At 41.2% G+C, this 24,350-nt stretch overlaps 2 protein-coding genes across 2 annotated transcripts; both read right to left on the bottom strand.

Annotated features, from left to right (window-relative positions):
• Positions 1-1,207: 1,207 nt before the first annotated feature.
• Positions 1,208-14,144, bottom strand: LOC137258231 (gamma-glutamylcyclotransferase-like). Its single transcript, XM_067795824.1, has 3 exons — positions 13,993-14,144; positions 4,744-4,889; positions 1,208-2,537 (listed from the first exon to the last, which is right to left on the bottom strand). Exons 1-3 carry the CDS (start codon positions 14,095-14,097, stop codon positions 2,240-2,242), a joined length of 549 nt encoding a protein of 182 aa, XP_067651925.1. The 5' UTR covers positions 14,098-14,144; the 3' UTR covers positions 1,208-2,239.
• A 6,900-nt stretch (positions 14,145-21,044) lies between these two features.
• On the bottom strand, positions 21,045-24,350 carry LOC137258780 (gamma-glutamylcyclotransferase-like). The gene is made up of 3 exons (XM_067796467.1): positions 24,209-24,350; positions 21,818-21,960; positions 21,045-21,434 (listed from the first exon to the last, which is right to left on the bottom strand). The coding sequence occupies exons 1-3, from the start codon at positions 24,320-24,322 to the stop codon at positions 21,167-21,169; spliced, it is 525 nt and encodes a 174-aa protein (XP_067652568.1). The 5' UTR covers positions 24,323-24,350; the 3' UTR covers positions 21,045-21,166.

Below are 24,350 nucleotides of genomic sequence, written 5' to 3'. Positions count from 1 at the left end.
TATTTTTCGTACTATTGCTTACGGGTGAAACACACGGAGAACGCCACAACAGTGAGCAAACAGTGGCTGAAACTAGTGTTTGGGCAATATTCAAGGATGTCAACTTGAGGAAATATCAGCTAACCATGGCAACCAAGTCAACAGAACCCAAAAGTGTACATACTTCTGGTCAAATACATGTGTTTTATCAGGATTTTCGATTGTTGAGACATCAGTGCCAGTGACCGGGGAATTTTGTAAGTCCCGCCGAATCCTTAACAGTAGCTATTGTGTGATTGGTTAAATCCGTTCAGCCGTCTCACATTTGATTGGACGGTCATAGGTCGCAGAAATGGTTACATGACGTGACCTTCTGCTGTTGAGTTTGTTTGACTCCGTGTTCACTTCGACTGCATCTGTGGAGTGTTCCCTGTACTCAGTATGTGGTCATGGCAAAAATGATACTGCGGTATTGGGGATCGACACTTGTTGAGCCTGTACCCGTACGACAACGTCTTCCTCTAGCGATGTCGAATCTGTCGACGTTTTGTCCACAACTTCCGGTACAAAGTCGTTGAAAACGCTGACGCGTTGATAAGGAAACAGAACAGGACGCCACGAGGTCCAACGCAACGTCGTTGTCAGGGAAATCGATGACGTCGGTGTAAAACCCATCTAACTCCCACTCAACCGAAGATTGTCGGTTCAGCGAAATCTGGCAGTTCTTGACCTGAACTGTTTTAGGACGAAATCCTGGAATTTGTGTTACGTTCCTCATTCGAAGGTGAAGGAACCCGATGTAACGACCGTCATTGTTTGCTGTGGTGATATTGCCTTGCCACTGATGCTTATGATGCACCAAATTACAGTCTACGACATTAGTTCTCATGTAAATATTCTGTCTTCACTTGGACTGAAAAGTTTCTTAATTTACTTCGTTAACTGACTGATTTGTGAACACGACATTAAATTGCTCCTTTTGAGTTAACAGGGAAAAAAAAAACAATGCGTACGTAAAAACCTTTCCATCCATATTAGTTGTATTAAAAAACCCACACAGCAAGGCATCCTTTGAGACACTTTAAAATGAGCATGTACATATATTTATAAACGTAACTAAATAATGATTCCAAGCAGCTTTTTGACACGTGATTGGTTGATGGCGTGCATGTCGTCGTTCCCGACGCTCGGTGCTTATACCACCAAGTAATAGAATGAAACAACTGTGTCCAGGCAACTTCACAAAGGTGCTTATTAAATGTTGCTTTATTTTAACCAGTCGGATATTAAGCTCAGATGAGTAACTTGACAAAACGCTCTCCATCAGCATGTGATAACAACAAAGTAGGATTCCGATGTCAAAGAGCATCTTTGTGTATAATATCATGACTGATGATATACTGTCCCAATGGTGGCACTTGTCATGAACACGTGCAAAGGCAAAGCAAGTGTTTACCTGAAAATAAAATACTGAACACCATACTTTATCTGTTAATTTTGCATGGGCAAAACAATTCAAGACACTAACGTAGAAAATGAACGCAGTCTAAGATACACTGTAATCATAGCTGGCAACCCTTGGGGTATCGACCCGTGAAGGTCCCGGGGTAGAATAGGCCTTCAGCAACCCATGCTTGCCATAAAGGGCGACTATGCTTGTCGTGAGAGGTGACTAACGGGATCGGGTGGTCAGGCTCACCGACTTGGTTGACACATGTCATCGGTTCCCAATTGTCCAGATCGGTGCTCATGTTGTTGGTCACTGGATTGTCTCATCCAGACTCGATTATTTACAGACCGCCGCCATACAGCTGGAATATTGCTGAGCGCGGCGTAAAACTAAACTCACTCACTCACTCACTCAGAACATACGGATATAGCATCATAACCGTAAGGTAAAGCTGAAGTAGAACCTAATTCGCTTTATGGATAATATTGTGACACAGTCTGCACCGGGTGAGCTTGTGTTAAAGTCTTGCATAACATCACGTTAAATACAAGCACTCAGAATAACGAACAAGTCTTTACATCTTTATCTTCCTGTATGTGTCTGGGGAGTACGTTTATTCAGCAGAAACTCTTCACATGAATTGAATACTGAGGAGAAAACGCACTCGTCTTTTCCGGATATTTATCACGATATCGATACTGGGGAAACGCTAACAGAACATTCAGACGGATTTATCACTAAAGGTAGACACAATACGTAGCATTCAGTCACTTTCAGTCATGATGCACAGGTACACAGAACGAATCTGTGTCAATGCTGTTGCTGATGTTGTTGTTGCTGCTGCTGCTGTTTTTCCAGTTGACATATAAGTTTGTTGTAGAACGGAATCTCTCCTTGGAATCCATTGTCCTCTATAGCCTCCAGCTGGGAGATATAAGCCTCGGGTAAGCCATTTTGTTTCGCCCCCCTCACGATCACGTCCTTGTATTGAGGGGAGGGGGTATGTGAAATATCAAATTCCCCGTCGAGTTCATACGTCCGACACGTGTACGTCGTGCCGTCGGGCGTCGTTACTGTCACCATCCGGCGTTTATATCTTTTCTCCTGTCTGACGAGTGAAACAAACGTGAATATTAGTGATATGAAGCTATATAATGGCTGTAAACGAGTCTGGATCAGAAACCCAATGACTGACCTTATGAACATCGTTCTACGATGTGATTACACAATCAGCTGGACCACACAGCATGAATACCAAATACAAATCCGCCTTTTACACCTGTAGTAAATTTCACAAGGTATCTTCAAAGCCCTCTAGGATAAATGAATGCAAAGCTTCAAGAACCTTTACGTTACATATAAGTATAAGATTCAATGAGAATGAATAACTACTGCAGTTTGTTCAGCTTGACCTGATCAAATGAATACTAATGAATTTGGCGACTGTGTCACAACTGGTTGGGTGTATTTTTGTGAAGGGGTGCACCTTTGTCAGTAGATTGTTAGCAGCAGAGATAGGGTTGCCGTCTGACATCTCAGTATCGAGAAACTGTCAGCAATGTTTTAACTTTCTTTAAAAAAGGCTACGGGTGGTTTCATGTTTCCGCTGTATGCAAGTTTTGCACGAAAGCAACATATATAACATTCACTTCTCTGCTATGTAATGAAGTTAACTCGACCTGCCGTTTGTGCCATTTGACCTCTTGGGTCTTGCATATGCAGAGTAGCTCAGGTTAAGCTGAACAAGCTGTAATATTCTCGACCACAGCCATTCAATGCGAAGGTCAAAACAAATGCGAATATTATGTGCTGGACTCCTATTTGACATCTGGTGTTCACGTAAAGGGTCAGCGTGTCTTTCTTCAGAGACGCTCCGAAAGTATTCATATTTGACCCGAAATATAACTTGTTAACATGAGAACGCAAACAATATGGATGAAAAACAGATCGGTAGATCGTGTGATGTGTATAACAACGTTTCTTTATCTCAAGCATCGCTTCATTTAGGTGTGAGAATTAAAAACTATCATCCATATCACAGGTATGTATGTTCGTGGTACAATGTTCAGTTAGCGCGTCATACACACGGGGCAATTGGCAGAAACATGACATCATACCAATGGGGAAATTAACAAATAAAAATTAACCGCACCCGTCTGACAGTGTCTGTGAGTAACCGTCTTACCCTTCATTCTTTGTGTTGTATACTAGCATATAATTATAGTCCGTTTTTTCTACGAATAATTTTGATTTTGTCACACTAAATATCGATCGAATTCAATACGTTAAAATGTCTATAACATGGATACGCTATAATCACGCAAAACCCAGGAACTAGGAACTCATCATGTAAGCCTTGATGAACAGCTCATCACCACTGCTATCTGAAGCGCTATAATATCAAATATTATATCAATGTGAAAAAAAATAAAAAATGAAACTGATTTGAATGACAGCATTTATCCTAAAGACTGATTTGATTATAGAACATAAGCAATGTCATCTCGCTTATGCCATCTTGGTTATAGTGCCACGGACTGCAGGTGGGAAGTAAAACCAACCGTTGTGATCGGTTGTCAGAGGAATGTTTGGTGGACGTTATGTGGTACCATAAGCTAACAGCCAAACATCATTCCCAAGTATAAGCGGTCTGTTAGCCTGACCCGACTATCGGAGGTCAAATTACAGACATGACTATGAGATCAATATGGAACAGGATCACTATGACTGCTAGAAGGACACTGTTGGAACGACACTGCTGAAGGGACACTGTCTAGAGCGACACTGCTGGAACGACACTGCTGAAGGGACACTGTCTAGAACGACAATGCTGGAACGACACTGCTAGAAGGACACACCTGGAACGACACTGTCTAGAAGACATTGCTAGAGGGACACTGGTGGAATGACACTGTCAGGGCACTGCTTGAACGACAATGCTTGACGACACTGCCTGGAACGACACTGCCTAGAACGAAACTACATGTACTAGAATGACACTGCTGGAACGACACTGCCAGATCGACACTGCATATGGTCCAGTGATGTACTGCCAAGATTATTGAAAACCCACCAATAGCTGAGGGCGACTGGGGGGTTTCTCAGAAGTGTCTATCTAAGTGCTGGAAGGACCTGCTTGGCGCACCTGCTATGTTTCGGAAGCGTTGGGTTTTGTCTTTGGTTCCAACAACGTCTTGCCTCTGGCATACATTTTCCAAAGCTGATCTCACCTCTGATGGTAAGTCAAAACCATTATGTTTCATACTTATTACAAGGCAGAGTTTTATTTTCAATGAATGACATCTGGTACTCACCTGTCCAGACTATCGCTATCTGCCATATCAAGCTGCCATATAACACCCCAGACACTACTTCCGGGACATCTCCTGATGGTGGCGGGCGCTCCCGCCCACAGCGTCGTCTTGGTGTCTAGCGGCGAGTCAAACGTCAGGCGGTAGTCCTGTAATGTCACAAAAATTAATGACTAAATATTTCATTTATCTCATATGGCTAAAGAATGTGGAAACTGTATTAAAGTTACATTTTTTCTGTTAAGATTCCGTCCTTCAGGTGTGTTGTAACAGTGATCAGCTGTCAGGATTGAATTACTATCTGATGTAAACCTTGCTGTGGACTTTACTATCTTTTAGTGTCAGCTGTACACTTGATTTGCCTTTGAGTGTGTTTGTGACCACGGCCATCGATGGACTGGATGAGACCTTTTAGCGAACAGTTAGCATCACATTTCTAAGTTATAGTCCTTAGTGTTGTTAGCCAAGATGCCATACGATCATGCTAATGATTTTCGTTACTGATATCGATCACGATGTAGTCTAAATCGTATACTGGAGGTTTTCTGTTATCATTATAGAAAGAGTTTTGTCACATACCGCTATGATATATATTTCTAAAGTATTGCCAGGCTGTGAAAAAACCCCAAAACAAACAACAAAACATTAACAGTTTAAATGTGATATAGAATGTATCGCCGAGATGGGATAAACGCAGATTATTGTAGCAGAAGATGGGAGTAGGATATCTGGTCGAATCATATTTAGAAAGAGAATCTTTACTGAAATACCAGCATATAGATCGGGTTGTGCCATCTGACGTCTCGATTAATTACGCACAAGCTGTCATCCCACAAATAAATACATGCTGTCGTTTCTTATGGAAACGTAATGGAGCTAGTTCCAAATATAACATCATGGTAGATAATAATTACACCAACGTACCTACATAATAATAGCATCTACGAAAATAATAATCGAAATAATAATCCTTACATCAAAGTAGATAATCCATACATCAAAGTAGATAACCCTTACATCAAAGTAGATATCCTTACATCAAAGTAGATAATCCATACATCAAAGCAGATAATCCTTACATCAAAGTAGATATCCTTACATCAAAGTAGATAATCCATACATCAAAGCAGATAATCCTTACATCAAAGCAGATAATCCTTACATCAAAGTAGATATCCTTACATCAAAGTAGATAATCCATACATCAAAGTAGATATCCTTACATCAAAGTAGATATCCTTACATCAAAGTAGATAATCCATACATCAAAGCAGATAATCCTTACATCAAAGTAGATATCCTTACATCAAAGTAGATAATCCTTACATCAAAGTAGATAATCCTTACATCAAAGCAAATAATCCTTACATCAAAGTAGATAATCCTTACATCAACTTACGTAATCCTTAAAGTTACGTAGATAATACGCGTACCAAAGCAGATAATAATTACACCAACTTAGACAATAATTGCATCAACGTAGATAACACGTATTTGCACCATCTTAGATAATGCTTACATCAACGCGGATAATACATGATATACATTATGCATAATAAGGTAATACTCGCATCACGTAGATGACAAGTATATCTATGTAGATGACATTACAGTGTACTTTGGAGAAGATACCATCTAGCAATCATCTATCACTGTTTGATGCAGCCATGTAGTGGTCGTGGGAGATGCTATGCTTTGATGCTGTGGGAGTCGGCTCCAATTCTGAATCTTCCAGAATAACTAGAGTCTAATCCAACATAGTTTAGAATTGTCTAGTTAGACATTAAAAGTGTGCAGGTGCAAGCGTTATATAGGCCATGCAATAATTATGACAGAAACGGATATGATACATGGATCTACATATATCACTAGATTCGTAGATAATATTATACTTTGGAAAAGGTACCATCGAATCAACGACGTTGCAACCGTATGTTCTTCCTGTCTCTTTTGTGTCTCAGTGTAACTTCTCTCTCAATCTTAATTCTGTTGTTTAACGGTGCACCCAGCAATTACCCAGTTATATGATGTATGTCAAAACATTGATTACAGAACAATCTCGTTTCCTTTTAACTTGGTTCTGTCCTATTGCGCAGCTTAATGCGATAACCAGTCATGTATTTTTAGACTATGTCATTTAACTGGATACATAAATATTAATCAGTGTGATTTGATAAGTCTACGCAGTTGCATATTGCAACACTAAGCTCCTTCTAATCCTAGTAAATACGTCGCACGGCGTGCTATGTCGTAGAGCTCTGATAAACGGAAACCTGGAAATCGTGGAAATATCAAAACGAGGCTCTGCCGCTAGAAAAGTTTAGCGGTCTCTGACGGAACTGATATTACATCAACCTCATTGCGCGTTACAGAACTACGCTCAATAAGCGCAAAACAACACATAACAGGTTTAACCAGTGAGCTAGATGCATTGTAAATCGTTTTGCGACCTCATCAGACAGGGGCAATCTGTGATTCCATAGTTAAGGTATGCTGCCTCAACCTCGACATAAAGTAGAGAATGACGGTGCAATTAAAGTTTAAAATTAAAATTCATTTGTAAATACCATTTTCTTATGAAACAAGGAACTGGAATTAAGTTTAAGCAGAGTTGTTTGTGGTGTCAATTTACACTTTCACACGAGAAAATTCGGATCGTCTGAAAGTAGGTCATTGTCTGAATAAGTTAATGAGACTTATGTTTCGGTATGTTGGCTAAATAAATAATGTTCATGCTTATAGTTTCAACTTTGATGTGTCTTTGTTGAGGAAATATCAGAAAATGCAATAAAGTAACTCTTGCCTTAAACGAATTCAAGCTTTACTTAACTGATTTTGTACGATTATTAACGCTGAATTACTTGAAATCACTGGAATTCTACGAGTTTTACGTATTGTGTACTCACGTTCTACGGAGATGCGAAAAACGTTTTTGACTGTTGATATTTTACGCTGCCATACTTTCAGTTCGGATCGCATTTATTATAAAGTTCTCGAACACATGTCACCAGTAAGTAATGCCTGACAGCTTGAAATATTTGAAACTGAAACATGTCACATTTGTATGAATATTCTAGCATTACTGGCTCCTGTTGATCACACTATACATTATTATTTTCATAAATAAACATAAACATTTGATGTTTATGTGGTTTAACTATTTATGCTATTCAGAAGCAGAACTTATGTGTAAGAGAAATTAACATTACTACGGCTATAAGTGAGCTTAAAAACGCAGGAAAGGGACGAATATTCCACCATTAACTCCGAGTGAAATATTTGCAGTAGGAAACAGAAAGGAAACACCAACAGCAGCTCCGAGACAATACACGAGAAAGATGGTAAGAAAAACAAACAAATAGTGGCATCACCAAAGAGTTAACCAAAACACATGGTAAAGAATCCTCACCGATAATGACCTGGGGCCCCTTTCACAAAACTCTCGTAAGCCTAAGATCTCGTAACTTTTCTCGTAGCATTCGTACCTCCTATACCATAACATAGGAAGTTAAAGGGGCCCAGGGCTTTGCAATGTGATAGTCAGGTCGTCACGGCCACACCCCACCGTGCGTGTAGTGCATGCACGCAAACAAGAGCAAATGTATCACCACCAATGAGTATGACTGGCGATGAAGGACTTCTTGTGTAGTTTTACACTATGGTCTGAATCTAATACTCACAACCAGCCTGGCTGTATGTAAGAACTTCGCCGTGGGGTTATTTATCAAGAGCCTCTCTGTGAGAAGGTTGCTGCCGTACGCAAAGTATAGGAAGGTTCTAGCCATGTTTCGCGTACAACGCCCGACTGAGAATGTGACTAGAGATACGCTATGATCAGATAAACTTATGCACTGCGAACGTGACTTCACTACCTTCATACCAGACCGCATATTCAATTAAGGGACATGATACACGTTACGTGTATATTATGCGTTTTATACATTTTAAAAGAACTCGTACCTGTTTCGAAATAAGCAGGACGCAACTCAATTGAACAACTGACAGGAGGAACAACGTTATCGCTAGTCGTTACATATCATCTACATATATAGGTTTGTGTCTATTTGTACATTTGACGCCTCTGTGTGGGCAGAATGAGGATTATTGAGGAATAGTCGCATCTGAATAAACCTCGCGTCGAATATATTTCCCGTTGTTGCTTTTCTTAGACGAACCCTTAGTGCCTGACGAGCCATCACTCCGACACATTCGCCATGTTTTCACTCAGTGTAACCATTACCCATCTAAGCAAGTCGACAACATTACCAGCACCACCCTTCATCCGGCAAGTAAACCTGCCATCCGGACCAGCACACACCCGTATCTCTCTCCCTTTCATGGCAAAAACCTCCCACCATCGTCGTCTCCTGAAGCAAGAAGCTGGCGTCGAAACCGACTTCATCAGCTCTACACCACTGGAAATCCTACTGAACACCCATGGCAGGAACACGTCCAAACGACAAGAACCTAAAGGTATTGTCTAGATATTGTTAAAATTAACAGTCACTATGGCGAGGTCTGTGTAGGGCCCATAAACATTAGAATCAAAGATCAAAGAATCAGCGATATCCATACCACGTCATCAACTGTCCAAACCGTGTGGGTCAATGTAGAAATATAAAAAATCTCCAATAGTCGACAAAAGGAAAACCGCCTAAAACAGTTCAAAAGACCATTACACAAGCACCGGATTATCAGAGACCAAATATATCTCATCATACGATGTTAATCAACCCAAATAGACACAACCAGATCAATCAACAACAGACATTCAAAGATGAAGACTCAGTAATGAAAAACACAAAGTACACTGGTTACATGAGTCCAACAAACATTTAATCTTACTGAACCCATCCAAGAAGTTACACGATCATGCTTTACACAGAACACATGGCATGATGCCAAGGCAGTGACTAGCAGAACGTTTCCGCTGTAACGTCACAGAATGAATTCCAAAGTACGAAACCGCGTGTTTCATGGATATGTATTAGTTCTCATCTACACGAATTTTCTGGTTTATACACCGAAGCGTTCTACTCCATATACTTGTATACCTATTCGTATAACTGTATTAAGTCTATTTGCATAATTCCATTGTGTGAATGTATCTGTGCTTATGTTTCAGATGACGTACGACTGATGCGCGAGTATCATTTTGTTAAACGCTTTACGTGCCTGGGCGCCATATGTGTCTCTCCTAAGTTTATGTCATAGTGTTTGTGTGCTCACATTTGAGGAAATAAACCAGTTATCATTTAGAATAATTCGTCACACATTCGCAAAATAAAATGAAAGCTGTTAAAACCGTCATCTGTCCAATCCGGCAAGTTGTCAACATTGGCGTAAAATCTGTTCCGTTCGCGGCTTGTACATTTATCATCAGTTCTACAATCCGGTACTGTGTTTAAAGCGGATTATTTCGTCAGTCCCAATGAGTGCCGGTTTAGACTGTTCCACTGTATAATACAACGATTATTTACTTTACCGTGTAGACAGTTTAATGGACAATACGTTAAACATGCCATGTCTTATGATCGACAAATTGCTATAACACCTGCTGTATATCAGTATGCAGCCCAAGGGGGAAAAGTAAGAGATCACGCAAATGTACAAGTGTTCCCTTAGTTCTAGGTTTCTTTACAGACTATGCGATACAAACCTTGTGAAAAAACTTGGAGAAAAAAACATAAAGGAACAATTTTCCTTTCATGTGACCCCATGTGGGAAGAACCATTATAAGCCTATCGTGTCAGCTCGAAAAATAAAACTGCCGATATCAAACGATAACAAGCGCATAGAAATTACCATACAAGCACCACCACATCGTTAGAAAGACTGAGAATATTGAATTCATGTATCTTCGGCAAAAACAATACAAATATACTATTTCTTTCAAAGTTGTTATCTTTGAGTGATTGTAAATAGTTCAGCGCCAGAACGCGACAATATTAACCTTTTCCCTATTCTAGAAGAAATGTTGTGTTTAATTTTGTCCGTCGTTTTTGCCGGGAAAAGATGAAATCATCAGAGTGCCGCCAATTGAAACGTCGCCATAAGCCGCATTCAAGCTTAGGAGTTGCAGTCCCGACAATTCCCCGCAAGGACGCCCGAAAAGCGGCCGTCCAAGAGTTACCACCCCAGCTTTGGACCGCTACATCCGGGTTGTTCACTTATGTCATTGTCTTGGCACAGCCTTGGAGACAACAGATCTCTGGAGACAACAGGACCAGCTGTCGCCCCTGTTTTGAGAGACTTCCATTGCTGCAATTGCTTGCGGTGGTATCGTAGAGTTCTCAACTGTATCTTTAGAAAGGAGTCTAGTTCAGTGATGAATCACGATGGCTTCTTCACCGGTGAGATGGAAGACGGCGTGTTTACCGTCGGAATAATGAACGTTTTCCCCTTATTTACATTCACCAGGTCGACAGATTCGGTGAGGGAAGTATCATGGTGTTGATATCAAGCACAGACAAAGATCTCATTTAGTGTTGGTTCATGGGAATTTGAAAGCGAATTGGTATATCAACATCAATGCCAGATACTTCTAATTATGGACGGACAGAAGGAGATGTTTAAGAATGGCAACGCTACTTCCTATACAGCACGCACCACGGTCCGCTACCTACTAACACCAATGTCTTTCAATTGCCTTCCCGATCACCAGATAAAAATCCCGATTGATCACCTACGGGATTGTCTCGATCGACGTGTACGTCAACGTCAAAACACGCCTCAGACTCTTCCACAACTGGCCATCTCATTGCTGGAAGAGGAGTGGAGAATTCCGCCAGAGCGACTTCATCGACTTATCTTGACTTTGCCGAGATGGCGCCGACAGGGCCCTTTTCCTTATCGTAGAGGTAAGATGATCGTAACTCCCATACTTTAAGATAGACGTACGACTGTCGTAGCGCTAAGGTGATCGTAACACCATACCTTAACACAGACTTACGATTGTCGTAGCGCTAAGGTGATCGAAACTCCATACTTAAGTACAGCCTTACGACTGTCGTAGCGCTAAGGTGATCGTAACTTACGATTGCCGTAGCGCTACGAGGAAGGGGTCACAGCCGATGCATCGTCACTGAACGGCCACGTCTTCTTGTTTCTTGACGGCATCATATATAGTGTTCCTTTTCCCGTCAGATCCGTGCCTGTCTGTCTTGAGTTTTGCCAAAGAATTTCACAAATATATCGTAACAAAATTTTGACAGGTCTCCTTATCAATTTTAGAAGATCAATAAGATATGACGTCAAGCAAACGATTGATTCTGGTTTAAAAGATTCCGATTCACTAATCGTACATGCTCCACAACATCCGTAAGACCGTTCTAAACTATTGAATTGCGATCGGTCGTAACCATTCGTATTCTTCCTGTACAGGGAGTCGTTAATAATATCTACCCTGATTTAATTTTCTGGATACCGAACTATTTTCTGGCGCAAAATTGGTATGGAGTGATACGTAGAAGTTGTCCGGCTGAATTTACGAGTGAATTTACATTTCATCCTCTGAGAAGTGCATATGAAACCTTTGCAAATTTGTCAAATTTTCTTGTAGATTCTGAAATAGTAGTCCAACGAAGAGAAGAATATGAAAGGTTCATAAATCGCGTATAGTATGATATTAATAACAGTAGTAAATATCTACAGTGTAATTCATTGCGGGAAAGAAGTACGTAACAGAGATGCATAATCTGCATGAATGAAACTGTAGGCAGCTGGACGGAATATCGTGTGTACCGTATTTCCTCCAGCATTCGCTTCATCTCGAAACCGGAAATGTTTTAATCGATAGACTCTAGTCCGCTTATATGGAATGAAAGTTTGATGTAGGGATCCAGCGGAGAGGAACATTGTGATATCTTACTTCAACGGTATGTGGATCAGCCTTGATAAACTCCTAAACGAACTTTGAAAACAAAGGATGCTGCTTTCACTAATTAGTCAGGTATTTTCAATACCTGGTTTCTGTCAGGTTGGGGTCTCTGTCAAACCCAGGTCAAATCTGGCTAAACAACCGAGTACGAAACAGGACCCTTATAATCTTCACATATGAAGAGAGCAAGCCATGACAGTGGGTCGAATCTTTACTGCCAACCTGGCGTCCAGTCAAGGAAAACGTCAACAGAATGTTTGAGATGATAATGGTTCGTTCTGTTTCTGCCTGGGTTATGTTCATATCCATCTAGTGGCCCAGTCCCCGTGGCTGTCATTATGCTGTACTGTCAAACCTTAGATTCCATTTACTGAGGAATTATCTTGTCCAGGCCTTGTCAGTCTCTTGTAAAGCCGGTCGGCCAGGTAGCCTAGTGGTTAAAGCGTTCGCTCGTCAAGCCGAAGACCAGGGTTCGATTCCCCGTGGGGGTTCAGTATGTGAAGACCTCTTGGTGTCACCCACCGTGATATTGCCGGAATATTGCTAAAAGCGGCGTAAAACATACTCACTCGCTCTGTTAAAGGTCGTAATATATGTAACTTATTCTCACATTACAGGTGTTGGTGTTGGTACGTGGTGTCCTTCGTCTACCGACAGTAATGTTGTCTGCTTTCTAATTCGGGTGGTTATTTCCAAGCGAGTGAGCTGTTGCTCTGCTTGGGTAACTAAGCTAACACATTTATGGAGCTGTAATTTATGCAGCTTTTGGTTGCAGTTCTGCTCGTCTTTTAGCAATATTGCAGCAATAATATACGTGTGAACACCAGAAATGGGCTTCACACATTGTACACGTGTCGAATCGAATCCGAATCTACGGTGTGACAAGTGAATGTTTTAGCCACAAGGCCACACGCGGGCACTATATACAAGTATATGTCAGTTAACTGAGCTTCAAAACGCTCCCCTTTCATAGCCCATTGGAGATTTCGGTTAAGTATTTTTCAGTGAGGGATGAAAATTGACATTCACTGACAATCCCCTTTAACAATGAATGCTATTCGGGTTTTAGGATAGGAGCTAGGGTTTAATTTGTGTACAATTAGGGTTCAAGATCAGGGATACATGCATGTACCCAAATCAACAAAACCATAGACGTAACATGTAAAGGTGCTATAGAAATGCGTACCTGTAGACGTAGGGAGTATACCACCAAGTCAGTATAACCCCTCACATTTATTAGAGGCAGTACGACAGATTGCGAAACACCACGGACTGGATGACGCTCACTATTGATTCAGTACGCCCCTGTTTTGTCAAAGCTTGGAAAGGGTGAATGTAATGTGTGACACAGTTTCATTTCAAGCAATACTTACATCTAATCGGGCCACACCAAAGTACTGTGCTGTCGGATTTCCCAAAAGTAATCGTTCTTTCAGAAGGTTGCTGCCATACGCGAAATACTTGAATGTGAGAGCCATGTTTACATGGCAGGGCTTTATCGTGACTCGTGTCAATCCGACACAAGCCGAATGCGAGTTACGGAAAGGAGCGAGTGATGACGAATCCAGTTGTGTTTATAGTCCGACGTGACAGAGAGTCCGTCTTGGAACTAACGGGGGTGTGACTGGAATATACAGCTAACTATTGTAAAAGGTCCAGATGACTTAAATACCCGTGCTGAAGGTGAAAATATCATGACCACGCACTCATGAGTTAGATGGAATTGATCTTCACGGGTACCAGGCCGGTAAAATCAAGCATGACAATTTCGGCTGAGTTTCTATCCATTTGACGACGATACAGTCTGTAAATTAAGAAAACCCTTTCTGAACGAAACGGTGTCACTTTCCGCTGTGCGGATTTGCGTTCACTGAGTTCGACAGACATTTGTTATAAGCAAATCGCTCTTGGTTTGGGGGTGGTGGTGCAGCCTAGCAGTTAAAACGTTCGCTCGTCACACCGAACCCAGGGTTCGATTCCCACTTGGTATAATGTGTGAAGCCCTATTTCTGGTGTTCCATGCCGTGATTTTGCTTGAATGTTGTTAAATTCGGCTTAGAAACAAACTCACTCACTGCTGTGACGTGACTACCTTGTAATCAGACTCCGGTGAGGATTGTAGGACCCCTCATTATCGAATGCCTTCATCAGAACGTTCACACAAAAGACTTAGCATGTGTGCTGGAATAAAGGATAGTCTCTATCGTGGATGATTAACCCCGGTTTTTGTCTTTATCTCGTAATAAATGATTTATGTTGACTATAAAAAGTGCCAGCTTGTTTTAACAGGAAAGAAGTAGATTCTGGTGTTGCGTAGGTCAGCTAATTTGACTGGATAGTGCGTGCTTTTCACTTGTAATTACAACCTCATCAAAAAGGTTTACAGTGAAGAATCCAACTTTATATGATGCCCATTATATTTTCTAACATACTAAAATACAAACACCAAAATCTAAACTCGAATAGACATCAGAATAGATAAGTCCTGTATATTTCCTGTATATTTGCTACACAAATACCTGATATTTCTGCAAGTCCATACAAAGGCGATACACGCCTTTACACGTAAGCCCAAGTTATAGAAATTGTGAAGATGTAAATGAGTAATACATTTGGGTGAAGTCGAATGTTGGATTCAGTAACGGTAAATGTTAAAATAACATAAAAGAATATAGATAAGGGCAAACGTTATGGATGAGCAACTTTATTCAGGTGAAGCGACGTTTCGATACAGCTTGTATTGTTTGCAAACAAGTAGAATAGGCAACAGCACATACTTTCGGAGATTAAGTTTACGCAATGTTGGTGAGTGGTAATGCAAGTCATGCTTGGCCTGACATCTGGCTTTGACGTTAGGTCGTTACCAATGGTATATATTGTAAGGTCTGGCATTACGTGTTGGACACAGCCTGTCAAGTGTTATTTATTGTTGTAATGTAAACAATGGAATGTGCGACACTTAAGTGTGTGTTTCTCCTTTCTTGTTTCTGCTGGACAGTCAGAGAAAAAACACTACCTCCAGCTGAATCAGATGAAAACCAAGTACACAGGGGTCTAGTGTAAGATTTACGGTATACGAACAGACGGGCGGATAACGTTGATCGGTGTGTACACTCCAGTGCTGCAAGTATGTTCGAGCTTGTGTTGTTGTGTAGGCAGCAAGTCTTATACTTACCTGCAATGGACCTTAAATGAAGCAAGTCAAGATTTCAGGTCTCTAGTCTCCCTTGGGCTCCTTTTGAAATGATATGGGTTAGTTTGTTACTTGTTGTATAGTGGGGGTTTGGGTGTTGAGCAGACTGTGTTCGGCCATCTTGTTTTTGTGACCTAATCGATTTTTGACTGTTGAATCCACAGTGTGTGTGTGTCACGGCATCGTGAGGATAGAATCGTTTGACAGGTGAAGGTGCAAAGAGCATAGTTACGTTCCTACGTACCTACCTACCTGCAAGCACATACACACATACATACATACATACATACATACATACATACATACATACATACATACATACATACATACGTACATACATACATACATACATACATACATACATACATACATACATACAATTCAGATTTGGGATTCGAATGGGATGGGCAATGGAACAAATCGGGTGAAAAATATACATCTCATGTCATATTAACTGTATATTTATGTCCCATTCATCTCCAAGCAGGGTTGATTTACTCCCAAAACGCAGACCTCCCAAAATGCAGATAAAAATAGCCCACTAATTAACTGAGGCATGCTTGTCACCCCTAATGAATGAACGGCTTGGCCCATACTTTGATTAATATGCTGAACAACATGGAACTAAGTGTACAGTGTTCCCAGAAATTATTGAGAAAATCTTTGGGTTTTTTTCTAATGATGCTAAGATTGGAAAAAGGGCTTTCACTATGCACTAAGCATACTAAATAAGGGAGACAACTCTTGAAGGCTTAAAAGGCAGCTCATTACGTCAAGAGTTATCTCCCTTGTCTGAGCAGACGGCATCCTGTGTTGACATGGCAGAATTTACAGCAAGAGAGAAAAGAAAGCTCATTCTAGATGATTTTGAAAGGGGTGAGGCTGATGCTAAAGTGTTAGCTTGTAGACATGGTATTCCTCTGTCTACAGTATACAGAACTTTGAAGAATATTCACACAGGAACCGGGATAGAGCACAAAGCAGGGGCAGGTCGGCCTAGGAAATTCAGTGTTGTGGATCGCCGAAGACTTGGGCAGATTGTGAGTAGGGGCAAATTGAAAAGTGTTGAGAACATCAGAAATGAAATGATTAGCAGAGGAAGTCCTCAGGTATGCAATGAAACAGTTAGGCAGGAATTACAGAGACTTAATTGGGTGAAAAAACGTGGAATTCCCTCGCCGTTGATGAAAGATGCACAAAAGGAAAAACGTTTAAACTGGTGTCGGGCTCATGAAAATCAAGATTGGGATAATGTTTTCTTTTCGGATGAAAGTTCTGTTTGGCTTTTCCCTAATTGTGTGAAAATTTGGACCAAAGATACTGTCAAACCTATCTACCAGCGACCAAAACATAGCCCGAAGTTTCACATGTGGGGTGGCATATCGGCTCGCGGAGTGACGCCATTGTGTGTTTTCACGGGAAACTTGACAAAAGAAAGATACGTTGACATTCTAAATGGTCACCTTCTTCCGACAGCACAAACATTGTATGAAGATGATTGGATTTTCCAGCATGATAATGACCCAAAACACACTGCGCGCTACACAAAACAGTGGTTGTCGGGCGAAAATGTTCAAGTTTTAGACTGGCCCAGTTACAGCCCAGACCTAAACCCAATTGAGAATGTGTGGGGAGTCATGAAGGACAGCATGAACCAAAAGGGACTGAGAAATATTGAAGATATGAAGGCCGAGGTTGTCAAATATTGGGATACCCTGTCACACGATTACCTAAAAACTTTGATGGGTAGTGTGCCTAGGTGTATTCAGGCTTGCATTGCTGAGCGAGGAGGTCTAACAAAGTACTAAAACAAGACTGAGACTGTAAAAGGATGATGTTTTAACATGTTTATGTAAGTAAAACGCCAGAAGTTAATAAACGTAATGAGTTACATGACGCAACATGATTCTCAATAATTTCTGGGAATACTATACATCCTTGTCTAACACCAGTTGAACAATCAAAATAATCAGATAGTTCTCTCCCTTCACTGACAAATACAGCAGACTTCATGTTGTCATGTAAATGTTGAAGAACACGAAACATTTTTCCATTCAAACCATTCCTTAAAAGAAGATAACGTAAGTTATGTCGGACGCTTCCTAAAATGTACGAAAGCACAGAAGAATATGCCATTTGCTTTTGGTAATTATATGCTTTTGAAGAATAGACTGAAGAATGAAAATATGTTGTCAACTGCTAAATGACGATTTATAATTCCTTCCTTCCCTGTCCCTATAGTTACCATTTTCATGATTACTTGTCCAGGCCCCCCTAAGTAATTGAAGGAATTACAGCAAATTTGAAGGAATTGCATCTCAAATGTAAACAAACGCAGCCCACTCGCGAAACAATTGCAGCGATATCGGTAGTTTAACGGTAATAACAGAAACCCATCGGCCCTATCGGAAGCAATGTCGGTAATACTGGAAACATGCTCGGCCATCTCCGGAGATTTTTCGGTCGCAAGCGGAAACTCACGCAGCAAAACATGGCGTCGTTGGAAGAAGCACCCGTCTCGGTGCGTTTTGTTTTTAGTTCCTACTATTACGTTTTTATACTTATCCATCTTTGACCACCCTTGTTGAATGCGTTTAGGTATGATGTGTTGTCGGGGCAATAGCTTATGTTTTTAGGAAAAGATTGTCACTGCAGAAGAGTGTCACAAGTCATGCCCCTGGAGATTGTTTACATCTGAACATCGAAGTCGTGCCGATGATTACGAACATCATGAACGTGCGCCATGAAGAAGTTTATGAGCCATAATCTTTCTTGCTTTGAAGTGCAATTGACAAATTTAAACACATTTTACAAAAAAATGATGTTATATCTAAAAACAACTAAAAACTAAAACTAAACTAAAAACAAAACGCACCTTCAAATTTGCTGTAATTCCTTCAGTTACTTAGGGGGGCCTGTTGTCTTTTCATGTAGGTATTATTTATGATAGCAGTAGTAGTCCATGCGCCTGGGAATGACATAAACACAATATTTGTAAAAGGATTAACCAAGGAAGGGTGCTTTCATATCCTTAAGTTTTTATAAAATTCGGTGGAGATACCGTCGTCGGCTGGTGACATATTTAGTTCAGCATTGTCTACTGCAGATATGATTTCTGCGGTTCTTGTAGCATAAGACAGTTCATCCTTTACACAATCAGTGCAATGTACACTATGTTCAATAAACTAGTTTCCAATAGAAGCATCCCGCTAGTGGTTACAGTCATCACGTGATACAAAATTTAATAAATCTTTAAAATAAATTTTATGTATGCCATCTTTCTGGTAAAATATTCTTATCAGATCACTTAGATGAACACTATTTTACAACTTTTAAATATTATTGCTTAAACAGATATTGATGAAGCAGAGGATATTGGCGATATTGTCAAGACTCGTTACATGGGTGATACCATTTTTCTTAAGCAAGGGTACGACGCGATGGCAATACGGTGCACTCCGTAGTGTTAATATTTTTAGCTTTTTTAATATTTTGAGATTGCGTTTAGAATGTCTTACTGTTCAATATTCCAACGGTATGACTGCGGTCTGTAAATTATCGTGTATGGAGTAGACAATCCAGTGACTGATTGTATTGAGGGGAGCGGGGTGGGCTAAGGCACCAGGCTAGTGATACAGCGAGGTTGAAGTGTCGGGATCCAGCCCACCTGTGACCGAGTGTAAAAACCTTGGAGTCAACTTTGTGTGCAGACTCTTTCAGTATTGTCACAACCCCTAGTGTGCCGTACACAACCCTGTGCACCCAAACGAACCCACGAATATGTTGGTAGATGACCAGATGGTGGCCACACGAATACGTACAAACACCTAGTTGCGGGTACAGCAACGTGCAGTAAACATGGACAAAGTGTTGTGACTATGTGTCCCAGTCCACCCAGCTGTGAATGGGTACCTCGTAAGGATGGGGAAGCCACATTAACTCGGTGCACCTGGCGAGGCTGCAAGACTTGTATGATCCCCAGGAAGTTGAGATTGAAAATACGGTGTGCCGTTGTTATGGACATTCAATGATCGAGAGGAAAAAAGCGCCCTTGAGCAGTTGAAGTAACTGGATGGCGGCGCTATACAAATATCTAGTTGTATTGTATCTGTTTAATTTTCCGTTGCTTATTTCTCGAATGGCAACAAGTTAAACAATATGTGCACAGTGGCGAGAACTCATTTAACATGGCAGCCAACAGGATTGTGCATTGGGGAACAAAATGTAGGTTGATAGATGTGATGTGAATGCTTAGATGGTGGTCGGAAACGTGAATTGAAACTTATGTGTTCAAAGCAGAGATGATTTAATTTACATTTGCCTGACAAATTTTACTAAGATCCGTCCTAAAGTCACTTCATGAAAATTATTTATGTTACTGTGAAATAGCATGTAAGTCTATGGAAATTTTATCAAGTGGACCAATATAGGTGACATGGATCTGTATACACTTGTCATTACTATTCAAGTTGACTTGTATGGGCGACAGTGTGTAGCCGCCATTAGCTGCCGTAGTCATGACTACCAGATATTTTTTTCTGTTGCCTGAATTCGTCACACGTTTTGTATGAGTAATGGTCTATTTGAGTTTTTCATACATTTGATAGCATTTTAAGAGTACATAATACACAAGTTTTGCATATTACTGCTTGTGTATGCACGAGAGTAATAATACATTTATCATTTTATCTCATTTGTATTAGTTTACGTATTAATTATTATTTTATCATTTAACATGCTAATATTTGGCCGACTTTGCATTGTTCTTCAATACCCAGCTCAGCCGCGCAAAAGCGCTTTGTTTTTCCCTGGATCATTGGATGTCATTCTTATAACTCTCAACTCCCTGGGGATCATACAGCTCTTGCAGCCACTAGGCGCATCGAGTTAATGTCAAAATATAATGCCACAGAGAGGATCCGGGTGATCCTGGCTAGTTAGGTTCATCATCAGACCGTTGCTCTTTCTCCCTCTTCATCCAGTCCAGACAGCGAATGTGAGTGCTGTCAAGTCGAATCATCTACGAACACTCCGAAGCATATGGAGACTTCACAATACTGCAGTCTTCTGCATTATCCAAAGTGAGTTCCAGAAGGGCTGTGCTCCCGATGGATAACCCGGGCACTCTTCTGATCTGCGCCAAGAAATCAGGAGGTACCAAACCAAGGGCAATTTGGTATGAAAGCGGGACATTTCAGTCCGAGGTCTGTACAAAGAAAAGGACAATACACCTGTCTAAGACTATATATTGACCTATTCCAAAGATTTTTACAGTTGTCATTCTCCGTTTTATTAGTATAAAGCCTTAAACAAACGTTTACTAAATCTATTGCGGAGTCTGCATTTGAATACAGTCAAAACTTCCCTTTGAGAATCGCTAGGACGTCTTCATACACGGCAACACGCCCCGTAAACCCGTTGTCTGGCAGATCCTTTAAAGTCTGAATATACTCCCCCGGAAGTTCGCTCTGTTGACCCCCACGCACTATCACGTCCTTATACTGCGGCGAAGGAGGCTCCTCCTGACCTTGACTTTCACGCATAGCAAACGCGTAGCAGGTGAACTTGTTACCCCGAAGGTCAGTCACCTCAAGGTCAAGGCCTTGGTGAGTATGTTCCTGGCTGGGGAAAATACGAATGGGTAACACGTGAGGAAATTACAGTCGACTAAATAAGATTTCAAAACGTGTTTTTGCTAAAGATATCATAACTTTAGTAAATGAGTACTTGTCTGTGCGATACGGAATTCACCCGTGATGCTGTCAATTTGCGTAATGCCTGAGAAGAACAAGGCCACCTTCAAGAAATGAAGAGAGACATCTTCTCCTACGCCAAATATACTACTATGTCACTGTATCAGAAGCTACAAAAGTGACGATTTTTGTTTAAAAGTTTCTATTCTTTGATGTAAAGATTTACGGAAATATCCCACATGTGCGTCAGGTTTTATGTTGACCGTATTTATTGACGTTTGATGAACATTTAATTTTAGACATGCTGATTACCTGTCCAACTCGGCCTTGACCTTGTCTTCCAGCTCCCAGATCACCCCCCAAACATGGCTGCCCGGCGACTTTCGGAGATTAGCAGTTGGTCCATGCCAAACTCCTGGTAAAGGCCAATCACGGCAAAACGCAAGACGGTAATTCTGGAATTTTGGAACATTTCAAAAGTCTGTACTTTTTTCTGTTACAAACAATGCGAGCAAAGGACCTGAAACCGCATATCCATAGAATTATCAGTTGTATATCTATAAAATTATCTACCTAGTTCACTTATTGTGCGGGTGCCCCGGAATGTAGTGATCAGTAATACAATAGAGAATAAATGGGGATATCACTCACATTGCTAATAATGTCAACTATTTGTGAACATCTCTGAATGAAAAACTACACCGCTATATGTTGAACTAACATATACACTTTACTGAGTGCATAAAGAATTGCGACTCATCTGCATTGCTTTTTGGATGTTTCAAAACGGGATCAGTCGATACAATAAATCTACCAAAAGCGTCCTGATGTGGACACGGACTATAGTACGCAAATTTAACAATACAAGTGAGGCAAGTGAGATCTGAACAATTGGGAATAAATCCCTGAAAGTAAGTTGCATGACCTACAGACTCATTCGTTTGAAGTGGTACACACTTGAACCTGTCTGAACTTCATTTCAAACTGACAGTGATTGTCTATCAACAGCTAAAGGCAAACAACAGCAACAAACATCCATCACAAAGCTAATGTCCCAATTTCCGGCCTGAGCAACCAAAAGACATCAGAAAGTTATGCCTATAGAAAGGTCATCTCAGGTCATCCCAAACCCATCCCAGCAAGCAAAGGTCATCACAAACCTACATCTTAAGTCCTACCCCAATAATAAATACTCATCCCAAACCCACTCCTAAAGTCCCATCCCAGCATCCTAAGGTCATCACAAACCCACTCCTAAAGTCCCACCCCAGCATACTAAGGTCATCACAAACCCACTCCTAAAGTCCCATCCCAGCATCCTAAGGTCATCACAAACCCACTCCTAAAGTCCCATCCCAGCATCCTAAGGTCATCACAAACCCACTCCTAAAGTCCCACCCCAGCATCCTAAGGTCATCATAAACCCACTCCTAAAGTCCCATTCCAGCATCCTAAGGTCATCACAAACCTACAAATGAAGTCCCATCCCAGCAATAAATACTCATCCCAAACCCACTCCTAAAGTCCCATCCCAGCATCCTAAGGTCATCACAAACCCACTCCTAAAGTCCCATCCCAGCATCCTAAGGTCATCACAAACCCACTCCTAAAGTCCCACCCCAGCATCCTAAGGTCATCATAAACCCACTCCTAAAGTCCCATTCCAGCATCCTAAGGTCATCACAAACCTACAAATGAAGTCCCATCCCAGCAATAAATACTCTTCCCAAACCCACTCCTAAAGTCCCATCCCAGCATCCTAAGGTCATCATAAACCCACTCCTAAAGTCCCATTCCAGCATCCTAAGGTCATCACAAACCTACAAATGAAGTCCCATCCCAGCAATAAATACTCTTCCCAAACCCACTCCTAAAGTCCCATCCCAGCATCCTAAGGTCATCGCAAACCAACACCTAGAGTCCCATCCCAGCAACCTAAGGTCAGCACAAACCTACAAGCAAAGTTCTACCCCAGCAATAAATGGTCATTACAAACCTACAAATAAAGTCCCACACATAGAGTGGCGGGTTTTGCCGACATTCTGTGTATGGCTCTGTCGAATACACTACAACACCGAGACAAATCCATTCATTTTGCCTTGACACATCTGGAAAACGTTATGCTCGCCCCACTCTCTCGTATTGGAGAGATAGACAAGCTAGCAAGATTCATTCGTGTTTGTGAATTTTGAGGAATGCCGCGAGGGTGTTTCTTGTTATCTGAAGACAAACGGTGTACAACTCATTCCAAAACCTGTAGCTCTCCGAAACTAATGTCAGTTTGAGAGGCATTTTGACCACAATTTCGTAGTCGTTCTGAAAGTGTGAAACTTCTACTCTGCTAATTACTGAATTTTGAATCGATCTGTGTTGTACCATCCTGCCATGTGCACGTTGCCTTTCCTAAGGTGACCAATCGTTTAAGATGATTAGAACAACTTACAATCCGGTTTTCTCAATGGAATGTACGGCAACACAATTTTTTCCTCTGTAAATTTCGAATTTTGCGCCCCCACCCCCACCCCCACCCCAACCCACCCCCAACACCCCCACCTCCCCTTTCATGGAAAGTATTAGCACAAAATCGGAGCGTTTACATGAATTTCTGAAAGCTTTGTTAATTAAACAATGGAAAGGAATGCGTCCTACATGTCTTCAAAAGCATATACCGTAATATTATTTCGTACAGAACTTGGTTCTTACCTCTAGCTTGGCTGGACCTCGAAATATCTTTAGGGCTGTGGGGTTGTAGCATAGCATGCGTTCCTTCAGCATATTGCTGGCGTAGGCGAAGTGCAGGAATCTCCCGGTCGACATGACAGCGTCCGTCCCAGACTGCACTGTC

This window comes from Haliotis asinina, chromosome 12, assembly GCF_037392515.1.
Source record: "Haliotis asinina isolate JCU_RB_2024 chromosome 12, JCU_Hal_asi_v2, whole genome shotgun sequence".
Taxonomy (NCBI): Eukaryota; Metazoa; Mollusca; class Gastropoda; order Lepetellida; family Haliotidae; genus Haliotis; species Haliotis asinina.
This window is presented reverse-complemented; position numbering and strand designations above follow the sequence as displayed.